The sequence below is a fragment of the Alosa pseudoharengus genome, unplaced genomic scaffold, assembly GCF_046254945.1.
Source record: "Alosa pseudoharengus isolate Yale_2024_CS ecotype anadromous, Long Island Sound unplaced genomic scaffold, YU_APseudo_1.1 YU_APseudo_1.1_scf_4, whole genome shotgun sequence".
Taxonomy (NCBI): Eukaryota; Metazoa; Chordata; class Actinopteri; order Clupeiformes; family Clupeidae; genus Alosa; species Alosa pseudoharengus.
The window spans coordinates 2,556,322-2,575,125 of NW_027468774.1; the positions used below are offsets into that span (position 1 = coordinate 2,556,322).

At 42.7% G+C, this 18,804-nt stretch overlaps 2 protein-coding genes across 5 annotated transcripts in view; one reads left to right on the forward strand and one right to left on the reverse strand.

Moving 5' to 3' along the window:
* The window catches only part of ubtd1b (ubiquitin domain containing 1b), a 35,666-nt gene extending 32,813 nt beyond the window's left edge, over positions 1–2,853 (reverse strand). The window contains exon 1 of one of the 2 annotated variants that reach the window (XM_076266879.1): positions 1,687–2,853. In XM_076266879.1, coding sequence (XP_076122994.1) covers positions 1,687–1,774 — 88 coding nt within the window. In that variant the 5' untranslated portion in view covers positions 1,775–2,853. The remainder of the gene's footprint in view (positions 1–1,686) is intronic. The other variant, XM_076266878.1, reaches the window with a different exon arrangement.
* Positions 2,850–18,804, forward strand: part of mms19 (MMS19 homolog, cytosolic iron-sulfur assembly component) — a 40,581-nt gene continuing 24,626 nt past the window's right edge. Inside the window, exons 1-10 of one of the 3 annotated variants that reach the window (XM_076266875.1) lie at positions 2,850–3,423; positions 3,989–4,037; positions 4,397–4,497; positions 9,199–9,284; positions 9,830–9,904; positions 13,459–13,528; positions 15,367–15,495; positions 15,700–15,761; positions 16,082–16,168; positions 16,379–16,453. In XM_076266875.1, the coding sequence (XP_076122990.1) occupies positions 3,297–3,423; positions 3,989–4,037; positions 4,397–4,497; positions 9,199–9,284; positions 9,830–9,904; positions 13,459–13,528; positions 15,367–15,495; positions 15,700–15,761; positions 16,082–16,168; positions 16,379–16,453 (861 nt within the window). In that variant the 5' untranslated portion in view covers positions 2,850–3,296. Of the gene's footprint in view, positions 3,424–3,988; positions 4,038–4,396; positions 4,498–5,248; positions 5,294–5,421; positions 5,492–9,198; positions 9,285–9,829; positions 9,905–13,458; positions 13,529–15,366; positions 15,496–15,699; positions 15,762–16,081; positions 16,169–16,378; positions 16,454–18,804 lie in introns of those variants that run through there. The other 2 variants (XM_076266874.1, XM_076266873.1) reach the window with 2 other exon arrangements.

Sequence of the window (18,804 nt, forward strand, 5' to 3'; positions counted from 1 at the left end):
CCTCCTCTCCACCCAACACACACACACACACACACACACACACACACACACAAACACACACACACACACACACACACACACACCGATAACCAGCACTCAAGACCACAGCACCTGACAACACAACACAGACACACAATCTAAACACACATACACAAACAAAATGTTGTAAACCAGGTTTCACAACACAACAACACACTGCAGCTCTGGAACGTGCCCCATAATCTACAGACACGGCGCACTGGAACGTGCCCCATAATCTACAGACACTGCGCTCTGGAACGTGCCCCATAATCTACAGACTCTGCACACTGGATCATGCCCATAATCTACAGACTGCACACTGGAACGTGCCCCATAATCTACAGACTCTGCACACTGGATCATGCCCATAATCTACAGACTGCACACTGGAACGTGCCCCATAATATACAGACTCTGCACACTGGATCATGCCCATAATCTACAGACTGCACACTGGAACGTGCCCCATAATCAGACTCTGCATACTGGAACGTGCCCCATAATCAGACTCTGCATACTGGAACGTGCCCCATAATCAGACTCTGCATTCCCTTCCCTGCTGATAACAGCCTGAGCAGCACAGAGCAGCACAGAGCAGCACAGAGCAGAGCAGAGTGCAGTCAGACAGGTCGCCCAGGTGTCTGGACATGATATTTGGTGGGTATGACAGCATAGGTAATCCTAATATCAACAAGAAATATGATAACTAAGGTAAGATATTACAGATTTGGTGGGTATGACAGCATAGGTAATCCTAATATCAACAAGAAATATGATAACTAAGGTAAGATATTACAGATTTGGTGGGTATGACAGCATAGGTAATCCTAATATCAACAAGAAATATGATAACTAAGGTAAGATATTACAGATTTGCATTTCAAAGGGCACTTTTCTCTTTTTATTAAATTAAGCATTAAATGCAATGTGACACATCTCTTCATTGCCAGTAAATGTCTTGCCCCTAACATTAGATTTTTAGGCTATAAAATGTTTGTTTAAAACGTGAATAACAGTATAGCTTCAGTTGGTCCAGATAAACCTAATGGACGCATGACTTACACAATGTTTCGGGGATGTGTCAAAACCTTAAGGTAAAGCTTCAGCTATACCTCACGAATGACGCAGTGGAACCCGGGCCCTGCCCACACCGCTTGTAAACACAGCAGGACGCCAGGCCTTCCCTGCAGACTCAAGGCCGACTGAGCCAGCTACATTCTGTCCTCCGATAGGCTGTCCCTAAACCTTACACAAGGCGTCCGATATGTAACGTTAGTGTAAAATGCTCTGACGTATGGTGCACCTGATTAGGTTTCCCTTCTTCTAGAGGAGGCTGACGGACGTGCCTGAGGGACATTAAAAGAAATGGCAGTCTGGTCGCCTGATTTACACTGATAAGAGAGACCCGAGTGTGACTGTGGGAATGGCCTAAAACGCGGCGCCAGCACGGACTTTTCCACTGTAAACACGTAGGCCGAGGGCTGCCACGATACACTATGGAAAGCACAGGCTTGTCGCTACGGTGGAAAAGCGTCATCGGATGGGCCGACCTTGAGTGGATCGGGCGAGTGAGGTGTGAGGATGCATGAGCATGACAGACAGCTGATCTGAAACAGCTGGCTGAATGTTTACAGTGAGACAGGTGGACGTTTCCGGGGGTCTTACCTCCACGTTTCCGTCCGGTCCTCCCACCGGCGCGAGACGACCCCTGTCCGCGTGAATCCCCACGCTCTCTTCCCACGCATCCTCCCATGGTGGTCAGTTGGATCCGAACCACGGCATCACTGACTACCGGTATACAAATAAACTTAGCGCCAGCCTGGCACACAAAACGTGACAGCAGTTGCAGATATGGCTCAAACTTCAATGAGGAAGTTCAAAAGGCTGATCAGCATCAGGATGTCTTCGCTATGGGTTTTGAAGCTAGCTAGTGCTAGCTTGGGAAGGTAACGTAACGTTAGCAAACCGTTTGAAGAAACTTTTCCCCCAAAAAGTAAAATGTCTTTGTTTTTATATGGCACAGACTCTGTTGCTAAATAACGGTTCTTCAATTAACATTATGTAGTTTGACAAGGCAGCCCCATCTTTAGAAAAAATACTTTTTACTTAATGATTGGCTAGCTAGGAATCTATCCAAAAGGGAACTTCTGGCTGATCCGCTTAGATAGAACTAGTGGTCCGACTATTATTATTTGATATCTCAAACATTCCAAGCAAAACGTCAACTCTCGTGCACTGAGGTGGTGCTCGCCATGTGGCTAATTAAAGACAAAGATTCACCGAAATCAGCGCAGACTGCCCGAGGCCTAACAATTTCATCTTGAGCAACTTTTCTCGTCTGGTAGCTTACTAGCTGCAACGTTATCGCTACTAGAAGATATGTTCCTCATTTGATTAACATGACATACGTTCGCAAGTCAACATCAGCTGAGACTAAACGGTTTCCAAATGTGTAAAGTTAAATCTGTACTTTAATTAGCTGGATCTGGTGACTGATATGACGATAGATAACAGAGAGCAGTGAGAGCGAGGTTAATTACCAACTCGTCAAAAACTACGATAACGTTGCAGTTAGCAGCTTAGCTAATAATACAAGTAAGCTGGCAGATTAGCTTGGTAGCTAACATACACGTTCCTTGCTAGCTAGCAATCTAACCACCATAACAAACTTTCGACAGCGAGTCTTTGCAGGTGACAAGTCCATTTCTTCTTTTAAAAGCCTCTACACTTGATTTAGGGTGTAGTGGATTCGTTGGTCATCCGTTAATCTGGTCCACACGAGTTTCAAAACTTCAAAGCGTTCATAGTTCCTGCGACTAGGGTAACATTCCTTTCCCTTCCTGATGTTGGAACAGTCAGCCAGCCAGAAACACGTACTACGCTTGCGCAAGTCCATGTGCAAGTTCTTGCATTGCGTCACAGAAGACAGCCAATAAAATGATTCCTGAAACATGCTTCTCTGTCTAAAAAATATTTATACCAGATGGGCAGAAATACTGTTTTGTGCGTAAATCACAAATCAAATTGTCATGGTGATACACTCCTCTTGATCTCAAAGTAATTATAACTGTGATAAAATAATAATTAAGATCGATTCCAGCAACCGTATCAAATAATAAAATTCGTTTCACATGCCTACACAGATGAAATTATTTATTTGTCAACAATGTTGAGTATAATATGAGTTTGTAGTTAGCAAATTTGAATATGAACTTGAAATTTCATTGTCATGCAACAATAAACACTTAACCAGATGCAGTCCTAACTTTCTGCGCATGCTCACATGGGTAAAAGTGAATGCACTGTCGATCAGAATGGCTGCGGACAGTACTCTGCTCCTCGGCTTAGTGGAGGAATTTGTCTCGGGCCAGCAGGACACGAAAGCCACAGAGACCGCGAAAGGTGATGTGAAGCCTTCATCTAGCGTGCTCTTTGTTTCCGTTGGCATAGACCGAGTGGCAGAGAAGCTCCGTGCTGAAATGCACATGTGATGTCCCCGCCGCTTTGCATTAGGCTAGCTAGCAGGTTAGCTCAGAAGCTAGACACTCACCACATCCTGTGTACAGAAACGAACAGAGCTTAGGAAAGCGCTCAGTACAGGCAGTCAGACTCGCATCTTACATGTGCTCATGTGAAGTAGTAGGTATTTATTAATATCGGGCTGGACGGGTCATATAGCCAGCTCATAGTTGGCTGGGTAGGCAGGGATGCAGGCTTTTGTCAGAAAGCCTGGTTGTGCTTATCACTTTGTGCTAAACGCGATAAGTGGCTAGCACGCTGTCAGTGAACTCTGATCATTTGAAGTCGTAATACGTACTCTTCCCCTGACCCCACCGCTACAGGTGTCCGGGCATATTCCCCGAGCAGGCCTCGTGCTGGCCTTGGCTCGGAACCCCCGCATAACCTTTGTTACTTCACTTCACTTCCATTCCACACGTAGACGGTTTTCTGCCTCTTTCTCTTCTAGGCGTCAAGACTGGACAGTTCACTGTTCTGCAGCTGATCGAAGCATTGGGGTAACCTAGAGAATGACTGCTTTTCACTCCACATTTGAGAAGTCTTTATCACTCCACATTTGAGAAGTGTATTGTGTATTGATCGAAGCATTGGGGTAACTTACAGAATTACTTTTTTTCACTCCACATTTGAGAAGTCTTTATCACTCCACATTTGAGAACTTTTTTTTACTCCACATTTGAGAAGTTTATTGTGTGTGCAACACCTTATGCGGACAGCATCCACACTGTCAATGTCTTGAAACTGCAGAGAGTAATGTTGATTCGTTGCTGGTTTATTTGTTTAAGTGTTCCCCTAATGAGGTGTGTGTGTGTGTGTGTGTGTGTGTGTGTGTGTGTGTACACATGCGCTTGTGCAGTTTGAGTCTCACCAGCTCTCAGCACGAGACTCGGGCCCGAGGTGTTAAGCTCCTCTCACAGGTCCTGCAAGAGTGTTACAGCTGCCTGAACCAGAGAGAAGGTGAGATATATATATATATATACACACACACACACACACAAGCTCCTCTCACAGGTCCTGCAAGAGTGTTACAGCTGCCTGAACCAGAGAGAAGGTGAGATATATATATATACACACACACACACACACAAGCTCCTCTCACAGGTCCTGCAAGAGTGTTACAGCTGCCTGAACCAGAGAGAAGGTGAGATATATATATATATATATATATATATATACACACACACACACACACACAAGCTTCTCTCACAGGTCCTGCAAGAGTGTTACAGCTGCCTGAACCAGAGAGAAGGTGAGATATATATATATATATATACACACACACACACACACACACACACACACACACACAAGCTCCTCTCACAGGTCCTGCAAGAGTGTTACAGCTGTCTGAACCAGAGAGAAGGTGAGATATATATATATATATATATATATATACACACACACACATACACAAGCTCCTCTCACAGGTCCTGCAAGAGTGTTACAGCTGTCTGAACCAGAGAGAAGGTGAGATATATATATATATATATACACACACACACACACACACACACACACACACAAGCTCCTCTCACAGGTCCTACAAGAGTGTTACAGCTGTCTGAACCAGAGAGAAGGTGAGACACACACACACACACACACAAGCTCCTCTCACAGGTCCTGCAAGAGTGTTACAGCTGCCTGAACGAGAGAGAAGGTGAGATATATATATATATACACACACACACACACACACACAAGCTCCTCTCACAGGTCCTGCAAGAGTGTTACAGCTGTCTGAACGAGAGAGAAGGTGAGATATATATATATATATATACACACACACACACACAAGCTCCTCTCACAGGTCCTACAAGAGTGTTACAGCTGTCTGAACCAGAGAGAAGGTGAGATATATATATATATATATACACACACACACACACACACACACACAAGCTCCTCTCACAGGTCCTACAAGAGTGTTACAGCTGTCTGAACCAGAGAGAAGGTGAGATATATATATATATACACACACACACACACACACACACACACACATACACAAGCTCCTCTCACAGGTCCTGCAAGAGTGTTACAGCTGTCTGAACGAGAGAGAGGGTGAGATATAAGATACACACACACACACACACACACACACAAGCTCCTCTCACAGTGTTTCAGTTGCCTGAAGTGTTTCAGCTGCCTGAACGAGAGAGAGGGTAAGACACACACACATAATGATGTAGTCTACGTAATATGCAGAACTATGCTTAAAAAGCATCACCATATCAGTATACCCACTTAAAATGGGCAAGGATACGTATTAACATTTGGGTTTGGGCACAGTATACCCACTACAGCTAACTAGACTACACCACTACACACACACACACACACACACACACACACACACACACTCAAACTCGAGCTCCTCTCGCAGGTCCTGCAAGAGTTACAGCTGCCTGAATGAGAGAGAGGGTGAGAAACACACACACACACACACACTGCTGACTGTTGTGTGTTGCAGATAGATGACAGAGATGATGATCTGTATAAGAGCAGGTTAATGTAAATATGATGGTTAATATGACTAATCTGTATATGAGCAGGTTAATGTAAATATGATGCAGGTTAATGTAAATATGATGGTGAATATGACTAATCTGTATAAGAGCAGGTTAATGTAAATATGATGGTTAATATGACTAATCTGTATAAGAGCAGGTTAATGTAAATATGATGGTTAATATGACTAATCTGTATATGAGCAGGTTAATGTAAATATGATGGTTAATATGACTAATCTGTATAAGAGCAGGTTAATGTAAATATGATGGTTAATATGACTAATCTGTATAAGAGCAGGTTAATGTAAATATGATGGTTAATATGACTAATCTGTATATGAGCAGGTTAATGTAAATATGATGGTTAATATGACTAATCTGTATAAGAGCAGGTTAATGTAAATATGATGGTTAATATGACTAATCTGTATATGAGCAGGTTAATGTAAATATGATGCAGGTTAATATGACTAATCTGTATATGAGCAGGTTAATGTAAATATGATGCAGGTTAATATGACTAATCTGTATAAGAGCAGGTTAATGTAAATATGATGCAGGTTAATATGACTAATCTGTATAAGAGCAGGTTAATGTAAATATGATGGTTAATATGACTAATCTGTATAAGAGCAGGTTAATGTAAATATGATGGTTAATATGACTAATCTGTATAAGAGCAGGTTAATGTAAATATGATGGTTAATATGACTAATCTGTATATGAGCAGGTTAATGTAAATATGATGCAGGTTAATATGACTAATCTGTATAAGAGCAGGTTAATGTAAATATGATGCAGGTTAATATGACTAATCTGTATAAGAGCAGGTTAATGTAAATATGATGGTTAATATGACTAATCTGTATAAGAGCAGGTTAATGTAAATATGATGGTTAATATGACTAATCTGTATAAGAGCAGGTTAATGTAAATATGATGGTTAATATGACTAATCTGTATATGAGCAGGTTAATGTAAATATGATGGTTAATATGACTAATCTGTATAAGAGCAGGTTAATGTAAATATGATGGTTAATATGACTAATCTGTATAAGAGCAGGTTAATGTAAATATGATGCAGGTTAATATGACTAATCTGTATAAGAGCAGGTTAATGTAAATATGATGCAGGTTAATATGACTAATCTGTATAAGAGCAGGTTAATGTAAATATGATGGTTAATATGACTAATCTGTATAAGAGCAGGTTAATGTAAATATGATGACTAATCTGTATATGAGCAGGTTAATGTAAATATGATGCAGGTTAATATGACTAATCTGTATAAGAGCAGGTTAATGTAAATATGATGGTTAATATGACTAATCTGTATAAGAGCAGGTTAATGTAAATATGATGGTTAATATGACTAATCTGTATAAGAGCAGGTTAATGTAAATATGATGGTTAATATGACTAATCTGTATAAGAGCAGGTTAATGTATAAGAGCAGGTTAATGTAAATAGGATGGTGAATATGACTAATCTGTATAAGAGCAGGTTAATGTAAATATGATGGTTAATATGACTAATCTGTATAAGAGCAGGTTAATGTAAATATGATGGTTAATATGACTAATCTGTATAAGAGCAGGTTAATGTAAATATGATGGTTAATATGACTAATCTGTATAAGAGCAGGTTAATGTATAAGAGCAGGTTAATGTAAATAGGATGGTGAATATGACTAATCTGTATAAGAGCAGGTTAATGTAAATAGGATGGTGAATATGACTAATCTGTATATGAGCAGGTTAATGTAAATATGATGCAGGTTAATATGACTAATCTGTATATGAGCAGGTTAATGTAAATATGATGGTTAATATGACTAATCTGTATAAGAGCAGGTTAATGTATAAGAGCAGGTTAATGTAAATAGGATGGTGAATATGACTAATCTGTATATGAGCAGGTTAATGTAAATATGATGGTTAATATCACTAATCTGTATATGAGCAGGTTAATGTAAATATGATGGTTAATATGACTAATCTGTATAAGAGCAGGTTAATGTATAAGAGCAGGTTAATGTAAATAGGATGGTGAATATGACTAATCTGTATATGAGCAGGTTAATGTAAATATGATGGTTAATATCACTAATCTGTATATGAGCAGGTTAATGTAAATATGATGGTTAATATGACTAATCTATATATGCACAGGTTAATGTAAATATGATGGTTAATGATGATGGTGTGGTTGATGGTGTGGCTAGTGATGTTGTTGATGTGGTGTTCTTGTGCGTTCCTACAGTGGAGGTGCAGTGGGGTATACTACGAAGCACGTTAGACATATCTAGGCTATGTAGACATCGAGGCTTGACAAAGCCTTGACTCGGGGGTATCCGTTAAGTGATACTACGATAGCAGTTATGTGATATATTGCACGCACAGCACTATTAAAGCGCATTCGAGATCCAAAATGTTAGTAGAGGCGGAGCTCCACCTGTAAGATATATGACAGAGTCCTACACACGTGAGAACTTCGTTTTTGACAATTGATTGGTCCGTATGCGGTAGATTACACGATTTGCACTATAACTTAACACATAACCTCCTCCCGACCAGGTTTGGTTGACAGCATAAGATACCATGGTGATATAGCGACACTAAAACAGATCCACTTTCGTGTCACAGCATACCCTGGCTTTGAGCGCAACATACCTCGCTAACCCACTAATCGAGATTCGTAGTACACCCCACCGGTGGCTGGTGTTGGTGTTGATGTTGCTGTTGATGTTGTTGTGTTGTTGTGCGTTCCTACAGTGGAGGTGCTGGTGGCTGGTGTTGATGTTTTTGTTGATGTTTTGTTGATGTTGTTGTGTTGTTGTGCGTTCCTACAGTGGAGGTGCTGGTGGCTGGTGTTGATGTTTTTGTTGATGTTTTGTTGATGTTGTTGTGTTGTTGTTGTTGTTGATGTGTGTGTTCCTACAGTGGAGGTGCTGGTGGCTGGTGTTGATGTTGTTGTTGATGTTGTTGATGTGTGTGTTCGTACAGTGGAGGTGCTGGTGGCTGGTGTTGTTGATGTTGTTGTTGATGTTGTTGATGTTGTTGATGTGTGTGTGTTCCTACAGTGGAGGTGCTGGTGGCTGGTGTTGTTGATGTTGTTGATGTTGTTGATGTGTGCGTTCCTACAGTGGAGGTGCTGGTGGCGTTCTATGAGAACCGACTGAAGGATCACTATGTCATCATCCCCCACGTCCTACAGGGGCTTAAGGCCCTGGTAAGACCTCTCACCTCACTGTGTGTGTGTTGTGTGTTGTGTGTGGTGTGTGTGTGTTGTGTGTGGTGTGTGGTGTTGTGTGTGGTGTGTGTGGTGTGTGTGGGTGGGTGGTGTGTGGTGTGTGTGGTGTGTGTGGTGTGTGTGGTGTGTGTGGTGTGTGTGGTGTGTGTGGTGTGTGTGTTGTGTGTGGTGTGTGTGGTGTGTGGTGTGTGGTGTGTGTGTGGGTGGGTGGTGTGTGTGTGCGCGTGCGTGTCTGCGTGCGTTTGTCTGTGTGATGAGAATCAGTTGACCCTCCTCCACAGACGAGGTCTGTGTGTGTGTGTGTGTGTGTGTGTGTGTGTGATGAGAATCTGTTGACCCTCCTCGTCAGACGAGGTCTGTGTGTGTGTGTGTGTGATGAGAATCTGTTGACCCTCTTCGTCAGACGAGGTCTGTGTGTGTGTGTGTGTGATGAGAATCTGTTGACCCTCTTCGTCAGACGAGGTCTGTGTGTGTGTGTGTGTGTGTGTGTGTGTGTGTGATGACTCTCATGCTCTGCTCCACAGACGAAGACTTCAGCTTTGCCCCCAGGGTCAGCAGTGTCCATGCTGAAGTCTGTGTTCCAGGACACTCATGTGCAGGTGAGTGTGTGTGAGCGTGTGTGTTGTGTGTTGCACAGGAGGTGAGTGTGTGTGAGATTTGTGTTGTTAGATGCACAGGTGAGCGTGTGTGAGATTTGTGTTGTTAGATGCACAGGTGAGTGTGTGTGTGAGATTTGTGTTGTTAGATGCACAGGTGAGCGTGTGTGAGATTTGTGTTGTGAGATGCACAGGTGAGTGTGTGTGAGCGTGTGTGAGATTTGTGTTGTGAGATGCACAGGTGAGTGTGTGTGAGCGTGTGTGAGATTTGTGTTGTGAGATGCACAGGTGAGTGTGTGTGAGCGTGTGTGAGATTTGTGTTGTTAGATGCACAGGTGAGTGTGTGTGAGCTTTGTGTTGTTAGATGTAGTGCTGGGCGGTATACCGGTTCACACCGTATACCGGTGTATATTTTCGTTATGATATGAATTTTTAATATACTGCCATACCGGTGTATTTGATTACAACGTTTGGAACGCTGCGCCGCGCGACAGTGTTTCAGACGGACTTTTCCACACGCACGCATGGTGCCACTCTGAGGCATAGTGAGGGTAACCACAAAACACCTTGGGCCCTATCATGACATTCTAAAGTGCATCGTCACTCATCAAAAGTCCATTCAAATTTAGTAGGATGTCCAGTTCACATTGGGAGGGGTTTCGTTCTCAAAAGTGGAGCGCATGGCGTAACAAGGTGTTCCTAGGTCTTTTAATCAGTCATATGGGTGTGTTTGGGGCGTAACATCATTTTAAACCAATGAGAATGACATCTGTCATTCCCTTTAACGGCGTAACGCGCGATATGTCAAATAAATGCATCGGTATTTTGGCATTCAACGGCGCATTTGAAGGAGGCTGCTTGCGAGACCGTATGGAATAGTCATTCTTAAACCATGCTTTACTAAAACCTAGCATAGCCTTCACGCATTTGCACTCGTCTATTATTTGAACTCATTGGCAAAGTGAAACTAACTTCACCAAGGAGTCAGTCAACGACAAGACAGTTATATGCAGTTACTTTCACTATTGACTGACAATGGGTTACCATCGAAAACATAGGCTGGAAAAAGCAACACTTACCCTAATGTTGCTCAAATGACTGAATAAAACAACATTTATCCTGCAGAGGAGTTGCTTATATCTCGTGACAGTGCATCTTCAGCTGTGCTCCATACGTGTCTCTCGCCTCTCCCCTAATCACTTTTAACCGTCATTACCAATTTGCAAATGATGGTGAATAACTACTCATCATGAGATGTACAGTATTTCGTAATATCTTTATTCTAACTATGTTTACCATTGTAATCGTGCAATTTGTAATGCTTTGCATGGACGTGCGCTGGTGTGCGTTCATGAATGATAGAAGGATGGTGCGTGCACCTGCCAATATGACTGTTGACATGCGCTCTTAAAATAGCATATGAACAGCTCGCCATTGACTTCTGACCAGGTTTAGGTGGTGTATGATAGCGATTTTTAGACAATGCGCCAGGTCCCTCCCTAGGTTGTTAATTGCCACACCCCTGGGCGCAATGCTTAAAAAATAAAGGTGCAAAATAACGAATTTAACTTCGCGCCGGTGAATAACGAACTTTACGCCATGCGCTGGTGATACAGCCCCTTAAGTTTTTCCCCTGAAGTATGGGGTTTATTTAAGGGTGTTGCACAGAATAATACCTTAAATTGTTTCTTTAGTTAAGGAAAAACGTTAAGGGATACATACTGCATTGAAAAGGATTAAGCTTACCGTCACAAAATTTCTATTGAGATTGTTCAACAGCTGTAACTAGCTGGCTAGTAGGTGATGTCGTTAGTTAGCAACCCACCGAGCACAGTGAAGTTTAATGATCTTATCACTCATCTCACCTTAAGAATATTCGCTGAAATTATCCAGGTAGCAAGTAAAGCATGTTATAGACATGCACTAAGCAATACTAGCTGGCTAGTTAGAAATGATCCTTACTGTCATCAGTGCACCAAAACAAACTTTTTTGTTAATGTTTTGCCTAGCGAACCGAACCGAAGCTCATGGCAGGCTAACAAGACATCCACATCCACATGAAGTTAACGTTAGCCTACCACTAACGTCATGTAAACCACACAATAACAATACATTTCTGATAGGCCTATTTGACAGAGTAAGCATATTAACAGAGAGGTTTTATTTTAAATTGTATAATTTTCAAAAAAGTATAATTATTGCAAGTTGCACTACTTTTTTTATTGGTTTTATACAAGATGTACTTGTGAAATTTGCACAGTAAAAGTTCTGTATTTTGACTGCAATTGTCTGCATTCTGATTAGATTCTTCATTAGAATCATGAGTGGCTCTTTGTAAACAGCATCATTTTCTGGGTCCATGCAAAACTGCATTACCACTAGTGTGGAGTTATTCTACATCATGACAATAAAATAGACCATCCTTAGTCAATGTACTGCAGCAATTCCTCTCTCAAACTGTAGAAAATGCTGTGAACATCTGATTATGCATGGTAAAAAAAATACCGTCATATACCGTGAAACCGTAAGAATTTTGAAAAATACCGTGATATACATTTTTGGTCATACCGCCCAGCACTAGTTAGATGCACAGGTGAGCGTGTGTGAGATGCACAGGTGAGTGTGTGTGAGATTTGTGTTGTTAGATGCACAGGTGAGTGTGTGTGAGATGCACAGGTGAGCGTGTGTGAGTGTGTGAGCGTGTGTGTTGTGAGATGCACAGGTGAGCGTGTGTGAGTGTGTGTGAGATTTTTGTTGTGAGATGCACAGGTGAGTGTGTGTGAGATGCACAGGTGAGTGTGTGTGAGCGTGTGTGTTGTTAGATGCACAGGTGAGTGTGTGTGAGATGCACAGGTGAGTGTGTGTGAGATGCACAGGTGAGTGTGTGTGTGAGCGTGTGTTGTGAGATGCACAGGTGAGTGTGTGTGAGATTTGTGTTGTTAGATGCACAGGTGAGTGTGTGTTGTGAGATGTGCAGGTGCAGGTGAGTCACATCGTGCCACTGCTTATGGTCAGAAGGCAGTGATGGTTCTCAGAGGATTATAGAGCTCCTGGTTAATCCCTACTGTGTGTGTGTGTGCGCTTGCGTGTGTGTGTACGTACATATGTGTGTGTGCATGTACATATGTGTGCTTGTACGTACATGTGTTTGTTTGTGTGTGTACGTACATATGTACATATGTGTCTGTGTACGTACATGTGTGTTTGTGTGTGCGTACGTGTGTGTGTGTGTTTGTGTGTGCGTACTTGTGTGTGTGTTTGTGTGTACGTACATATGTGTGTGTTTTTGTGTGTGTGTGTGTGTGTTTGTTCGTACATGTGTGTGTGTGCGTACGTGTGTGTGTGTGTTTGTGTGTGCGTACTTGTGTGTGTGTTTGTGTGTACGTACATATGTGTGTGTTTTTGTGTGTGTGTGTGTGTGTTTGTTCGTACATGTGTGTGTGTGTGTGTGTGTGTGTGTGTGTGTGTGTGTGTGTGTGTGTGTGTGTGTGTGTGTGTGTGTGTGTGTGTGTGTGTGTGTGTGTGTGTGTGTGTGTGTGTGTGTCTATCTCTTTCAGTCTCTGATGATTCAGGAGCGATCGTGTGTGTACAACATCCTAATCAACCTAATGGAGTCTCGACAGCAGGGTAAGAGCCTCTGACTGGCGCAGCGCACACACACACACACACACACACACACACACACACACGCAGATGTATTAAGGGCCCCCCACTAATTGGAAGGGGGGTTTGGGGGTCCTCCCTCAGAAATGTTTTAATTTGTTTGATGTGATTTCCTGTATTCTGGTGCATTTTGGGGATGGCCAATACTAAATTCAATCAGATTCATAGCCTACATCCTGATGTGTTGATATTGAGGCAATGATTCCAGATTCCATGCAAAAGCTTGGGCTTCAGGGCCCAGTAGGCCCGTGCACAGTGTTTCCCCTACAATGTATTCATCAAAAAAGTTGCCTTATTAAAAATTAAAAAAAAGACGCAAGTGAACTTCAGGAACAGCTGCCGTTCCTTCAGGTTTCATGTCAACAAATAATAGTAGGCTAACGTTGAAGGCGCAGTCAGGATTCCACAGGAGATCGATCATGTTTGTTTGTGTTTATGTTTAAGTTTATTAGCAGACGCATTTTTGTGCAAGGTAGCCTACATTATGTTAACCAAGGAACCAAATTAAACACACCAGCGAGATAGCTGCCCCTACCTTCAGTAGCCTATTCCCAGATAAATTCCACGCATTGTTTCGTTTTTGTTTGTGATGCAGGCAATGATTTCAAGCCTTGTTGCTAATACCTAGGCTGTGAAACTAAGGTCTAGCTAGCCTACTGGTGGGTTTAATTGAATTTGAGTAATAGGATACGCAACCATTCACATCTGAGATAGTTTGTAATTCCTGTAGAGCTCACCAAAATTATAGATATGATACAAGACACTTATCTGCTATAATCCAAGATAGATTTTCTTCGAGTTTTTGAGCATTTATTTTACCAAATGACATGGGAAACATAATTCATTTCATCCACATATTCGTATGCACCATGCACAACAACGCTACTAAGTTAGCTTAAAACCTTGAGAATCAAGCAAGCCGTCACGGCATTGAAGTGGCAGGCACTCAATTCAACTTGCACAGCACCTGACATGAAAGAGAAATCTATATAGTTTATACAGTGCTGTGCAAAAGTTAAGACACCCATGCTGAAATTGACTAAAGGGAGGAATAAAAAATACTTTGCCTTTTGTCTTAATGGCTTAATTAAAAAAAATAGGACATCAATTATTTTTTAATGTATCATGTATCGTAAATAAACAAATGTTATTATATAAATAAATGTCTTAACTTATGCACAGCACTGTATATTCTAAATAGTAATAGTTTGTACAGTGGCCTACAGTGTACCGTTGTACAGTGGCTAATTACTAATAATGTAAATGAAAAAGGTGAAAGAATAACATGAATAATCCTGTTATGCTTTGTAAATGCTTGTGTTGATGGTTATGTCATAATTTGTAACTCAATCTGTCCATTTCTTTCACAAAATCCACCAGAAGTCACCATTTCAGGAATAATTTTTTCAAATTTTTCTCTTTTTTTTTCGGGGGGGGGGGGGGGCTTCCTACGATCAACAGCACCGCTGCTGGAAAATTTTCTAGGGGAAACACTGCGTGCAGTATTCCATCCCTACACACACACACACACACACACACACACACACACACAGGTGCGGGCATCACGCTATAGCTGGCACCGCTGGTAGTCCAGTACACATGTGGTAGCGGTCGGTCATCATGCCCACAGCTGAGTGAACTGTTAGGTGTTGCAAGTGTGTGTGTGTGTGTGTGTGTGTGTGTGAGAGAGAGATCAACAGCGGCAGCACTGTGGAGGCAGTGAGTCAGCATGATGAAGCATTAACATCATGGCTGCTGTGTTCTGAGACTGAACTGGTGTGTGTGTGTGTGTGCGCGCGCAGAGCTGAAGGGGCTGGGTTCGGACTTTGTCTTTGGGTTCGTTCAGTCGATGGACGGCGAGCGTGATCCACGGAACCTCCTGCTGGCCTTCCAGATCGCTCAGAAGATTATCGTGGGCGGCTACGAGATGGGTGAGAGATCTGACCTCCATCTGACCTCCATCTGACCTCCGCACCTGCTGACCTCCCTCTGCACTGCACTGCTCTCTCTTCTTGCTGCTCTCCTCTCTCTCTCTCTCTCTCTCTCTCTCTCTCTCTCTCTCTCTCTCTCTCTCTCTCTCTCTCTCTCTCTCTCTCTCTCTCTCCTTACCCCTGTGCTTCTCTCTGTTCGTCCAGGCAAATTCACAGAGGAGCTGTTTGAAGTCACTTCTTGCTACTTCCCTATAGACTTCACACCGGTAGGTGTGCGTGCGTGCGTGCGTGCGTGCGTGCGTGCGTGCGTGCGTGCGTGCGTGTGTGTGTGTGCGTGCGTGTGTATAAATAGAGCTGGAAACACAGATATTGCAATAGTCATCTGTATACAGTAGACATGTCTTTACACACAGCCTAATGCTTTAATAACAAATATTGATATTAGGCGGCAGTGGCGATACGATACATTGCACAAGTGGCGATACGAGATATCGATATCTAGTATGTGTGTGTGCGTGCGTGCGTGCGTGCGTGCGTACACACATATATATTGTCTTGATGTTTGTGTGTCTGGTCATGTGATCAGCCTCCCAACGATCCGCACGGGATCACACAGGAAGATCTTATCCTCTCCCTCCGAGCCGTGCTGACTGGAACCCCACTTTTTGCAGAGGTACACACACACACACACACACACACATGCACAGTGTATGGACTCACACACATACACACACACACATACATTGGCCAACAAATGTTTGAAAGATATGTCATCCAGTTAGAATAGAAATTATTTAATTGAGCCATGCTTCCCTCAAATGTACAAAGGTCTCACTTACAGGCCTATTAAGACCATAATAACTCTGTGTGTGTGTGTTGACAGTTCCTGATGCCCCTCATCATTGAGAAGCTCGACTCCGATGTTCAGAGTGCCAAAGTGGACTCTCTTCAGACACTGGTAACACCTGCCCCACCTGCCCCAACACACCCCAACACCTGCCTACACACACCCCAACACCTGCCTACACACCCCAACACCCAACACCTGCCTACACACCCCAACACCCAACACCTGCCTACACACCCTAACACCTGCCTACACACACCCCAACACCTGCCTACACACCTGCCTACTCACCCCAACACCTGCCTACACACACCCCAACACCTGCCTACACACCCCAACACCTGCCCCAACACCTGCCTACTCACCCCAACACCTGCCTACACACCCTAACACCTGTCTGAACCTTGATACACCTCAACACTACCTGAACCTACCTACACATTTATTTACCTGTCCTGCATACATGCCCGTCTGAACCTACAACACCTTTATCTACCTGCACACCTGTCTGGCAGCCTGAACGCCACATCTGAGTTTACAGAGACTAAAACCAGACAGAACTTTGTGTGTGTAAACCAGAGCTCTACAGTGCGCCCATTTCACTCGCACATGCTAGTAAAAATGATGTCGTGCGAGTGCAAAAAAATATTTAGGCGCACTGGTGCGAATGACTTCTAACCATGTCAATATTTGTCTACAAAATACACCGCAACATCGAGAAACATTACTGGTGCAAACCATAGAATCACGTGGCGAATGCAGCATAAAAACTACACCTAGACTACTACGACTAGTAGTCGCTTCTATCAAATCCAAGAGCGCGCAGAAAAAGCGGAAAGTTAGACTAGCCAGCCAAGATGCAAAGATTGAAGAAATTAGTTCTTCTATCCACCGAGTTCATCGGATATAGGAGGAACAGGATGAGATTCTGAGAATGCAGTGAGAGAAGGAAAGGTAACCTAACATGCCTTTTAGCCCAGTTGACGTGTTGGCTGCAATATGCAAAATATAGCTGTAGCGGACAGGTACAAAAGTAGCCTCCCGTAATACTCCCATTTTATTCAAAGGTAGAACGCTACAGACAACTCCAGGCTTCCACGCATGCTTGTTTGTTTCCACCGAATACAAGCTGAAGTGCAAAAACGAAAGTAGGCCTAACATTTGCCTACTGCCCCCATCAATGCAGATATTTCAAATAAAAATAAATATCCTTGATGAGAAAATTGACTGCTTTAGTAGTAGTATTAGGCAGTATGCAGTCAGATAGGTTACCATGGGCATATTTGGATTAGCTACAGATGACAAATTCACAAATAAATAAATTAGCCTACATTTGGCAGGATACTTATACAGGTTAAATGCAAATATGACAATGCATTATATTATTTTACATTAACCAAAAATGTAGAAAAATAGAACGGACTGAAAATAAAGTAGGCACTGATATTCTTTAAAATCCTGTTTCCTGTAAATCATAGGTTCTCAAAGTGCGGCCCGGGGGCCAATGGCGGCCCGCGGAAACATTTCTGGCGGCCCGCATTAACATCTGTAAAACTGTACAACTGTACTGTGTGCTTTGAAAAGAATGAATCTCCGTTCAGAGGTGTTTCGTGGCCGTCAGGTTTTCCTGTGGTGCGTTGGTAGCTGGAATTGCTCCTGAATAAGGCCTCTGCTGATAAGAAGCAAGGCACACTGAGACTGTTTGTTCTAAATAAGTTTGTACTTGAAATGGACTGCAACCAGAACAGTTATATCCCAAATTTATCTGTTTAGGGTAGAGAACCCCAGGGATTGTGTGTGCATTGCAATTTTTCTTAAGATTTTCACAAGTTTTGCCAGGTTTAGCCCCAGTTATGAATTAAAATGTGTTTAATGCAATAAATATAAACTGTAGAGATGCAACCTGGTCATTAAAATCATTACAAATGGGATTTTTTTCCAGGTTTTTTCTTTCTTTTTCACCCCCCGCCCCTTTGGCGGCCCTCAGTGCAATGTTGGGTTCCTGAATTGGCCCTCATCAATCAAAACTTTGAGAACCCCTGCTGTAAATGTTGTCAGTCATTTGGTGCACTGGCATGTTTAACTGTTAGTTGCAGTGTAATGTTAGATTATGTGTAAGTTAAGTACAGAACTGACTGTGCGCCCAAAGTTTTGTCTGTGCTCCTAAATTTTTTAACTTGGGCGCATCTGTATTTCCTGTCTGTTGCAGTTGGTCACTCTGGTGGCTTGTGGGAAGACATGAGACATGAGGAGCTGTGTGTGTGTGTGTGTGTGTGTGTTTGTTTGTGTCTGTCTGCGGCCCTTTACGAACCTAGTCTCTACCCAATCAAAGTCCCTAGATTAGTGTGCAGGGTATAATACCGCACTTACCTTTGGGAGGGACTTCCCTCTCCCTAGCGGAAACAGGATGTGACATAATCCTGGATTTGCTTACAAGATTCCATGATGTGCCGCATTAATTG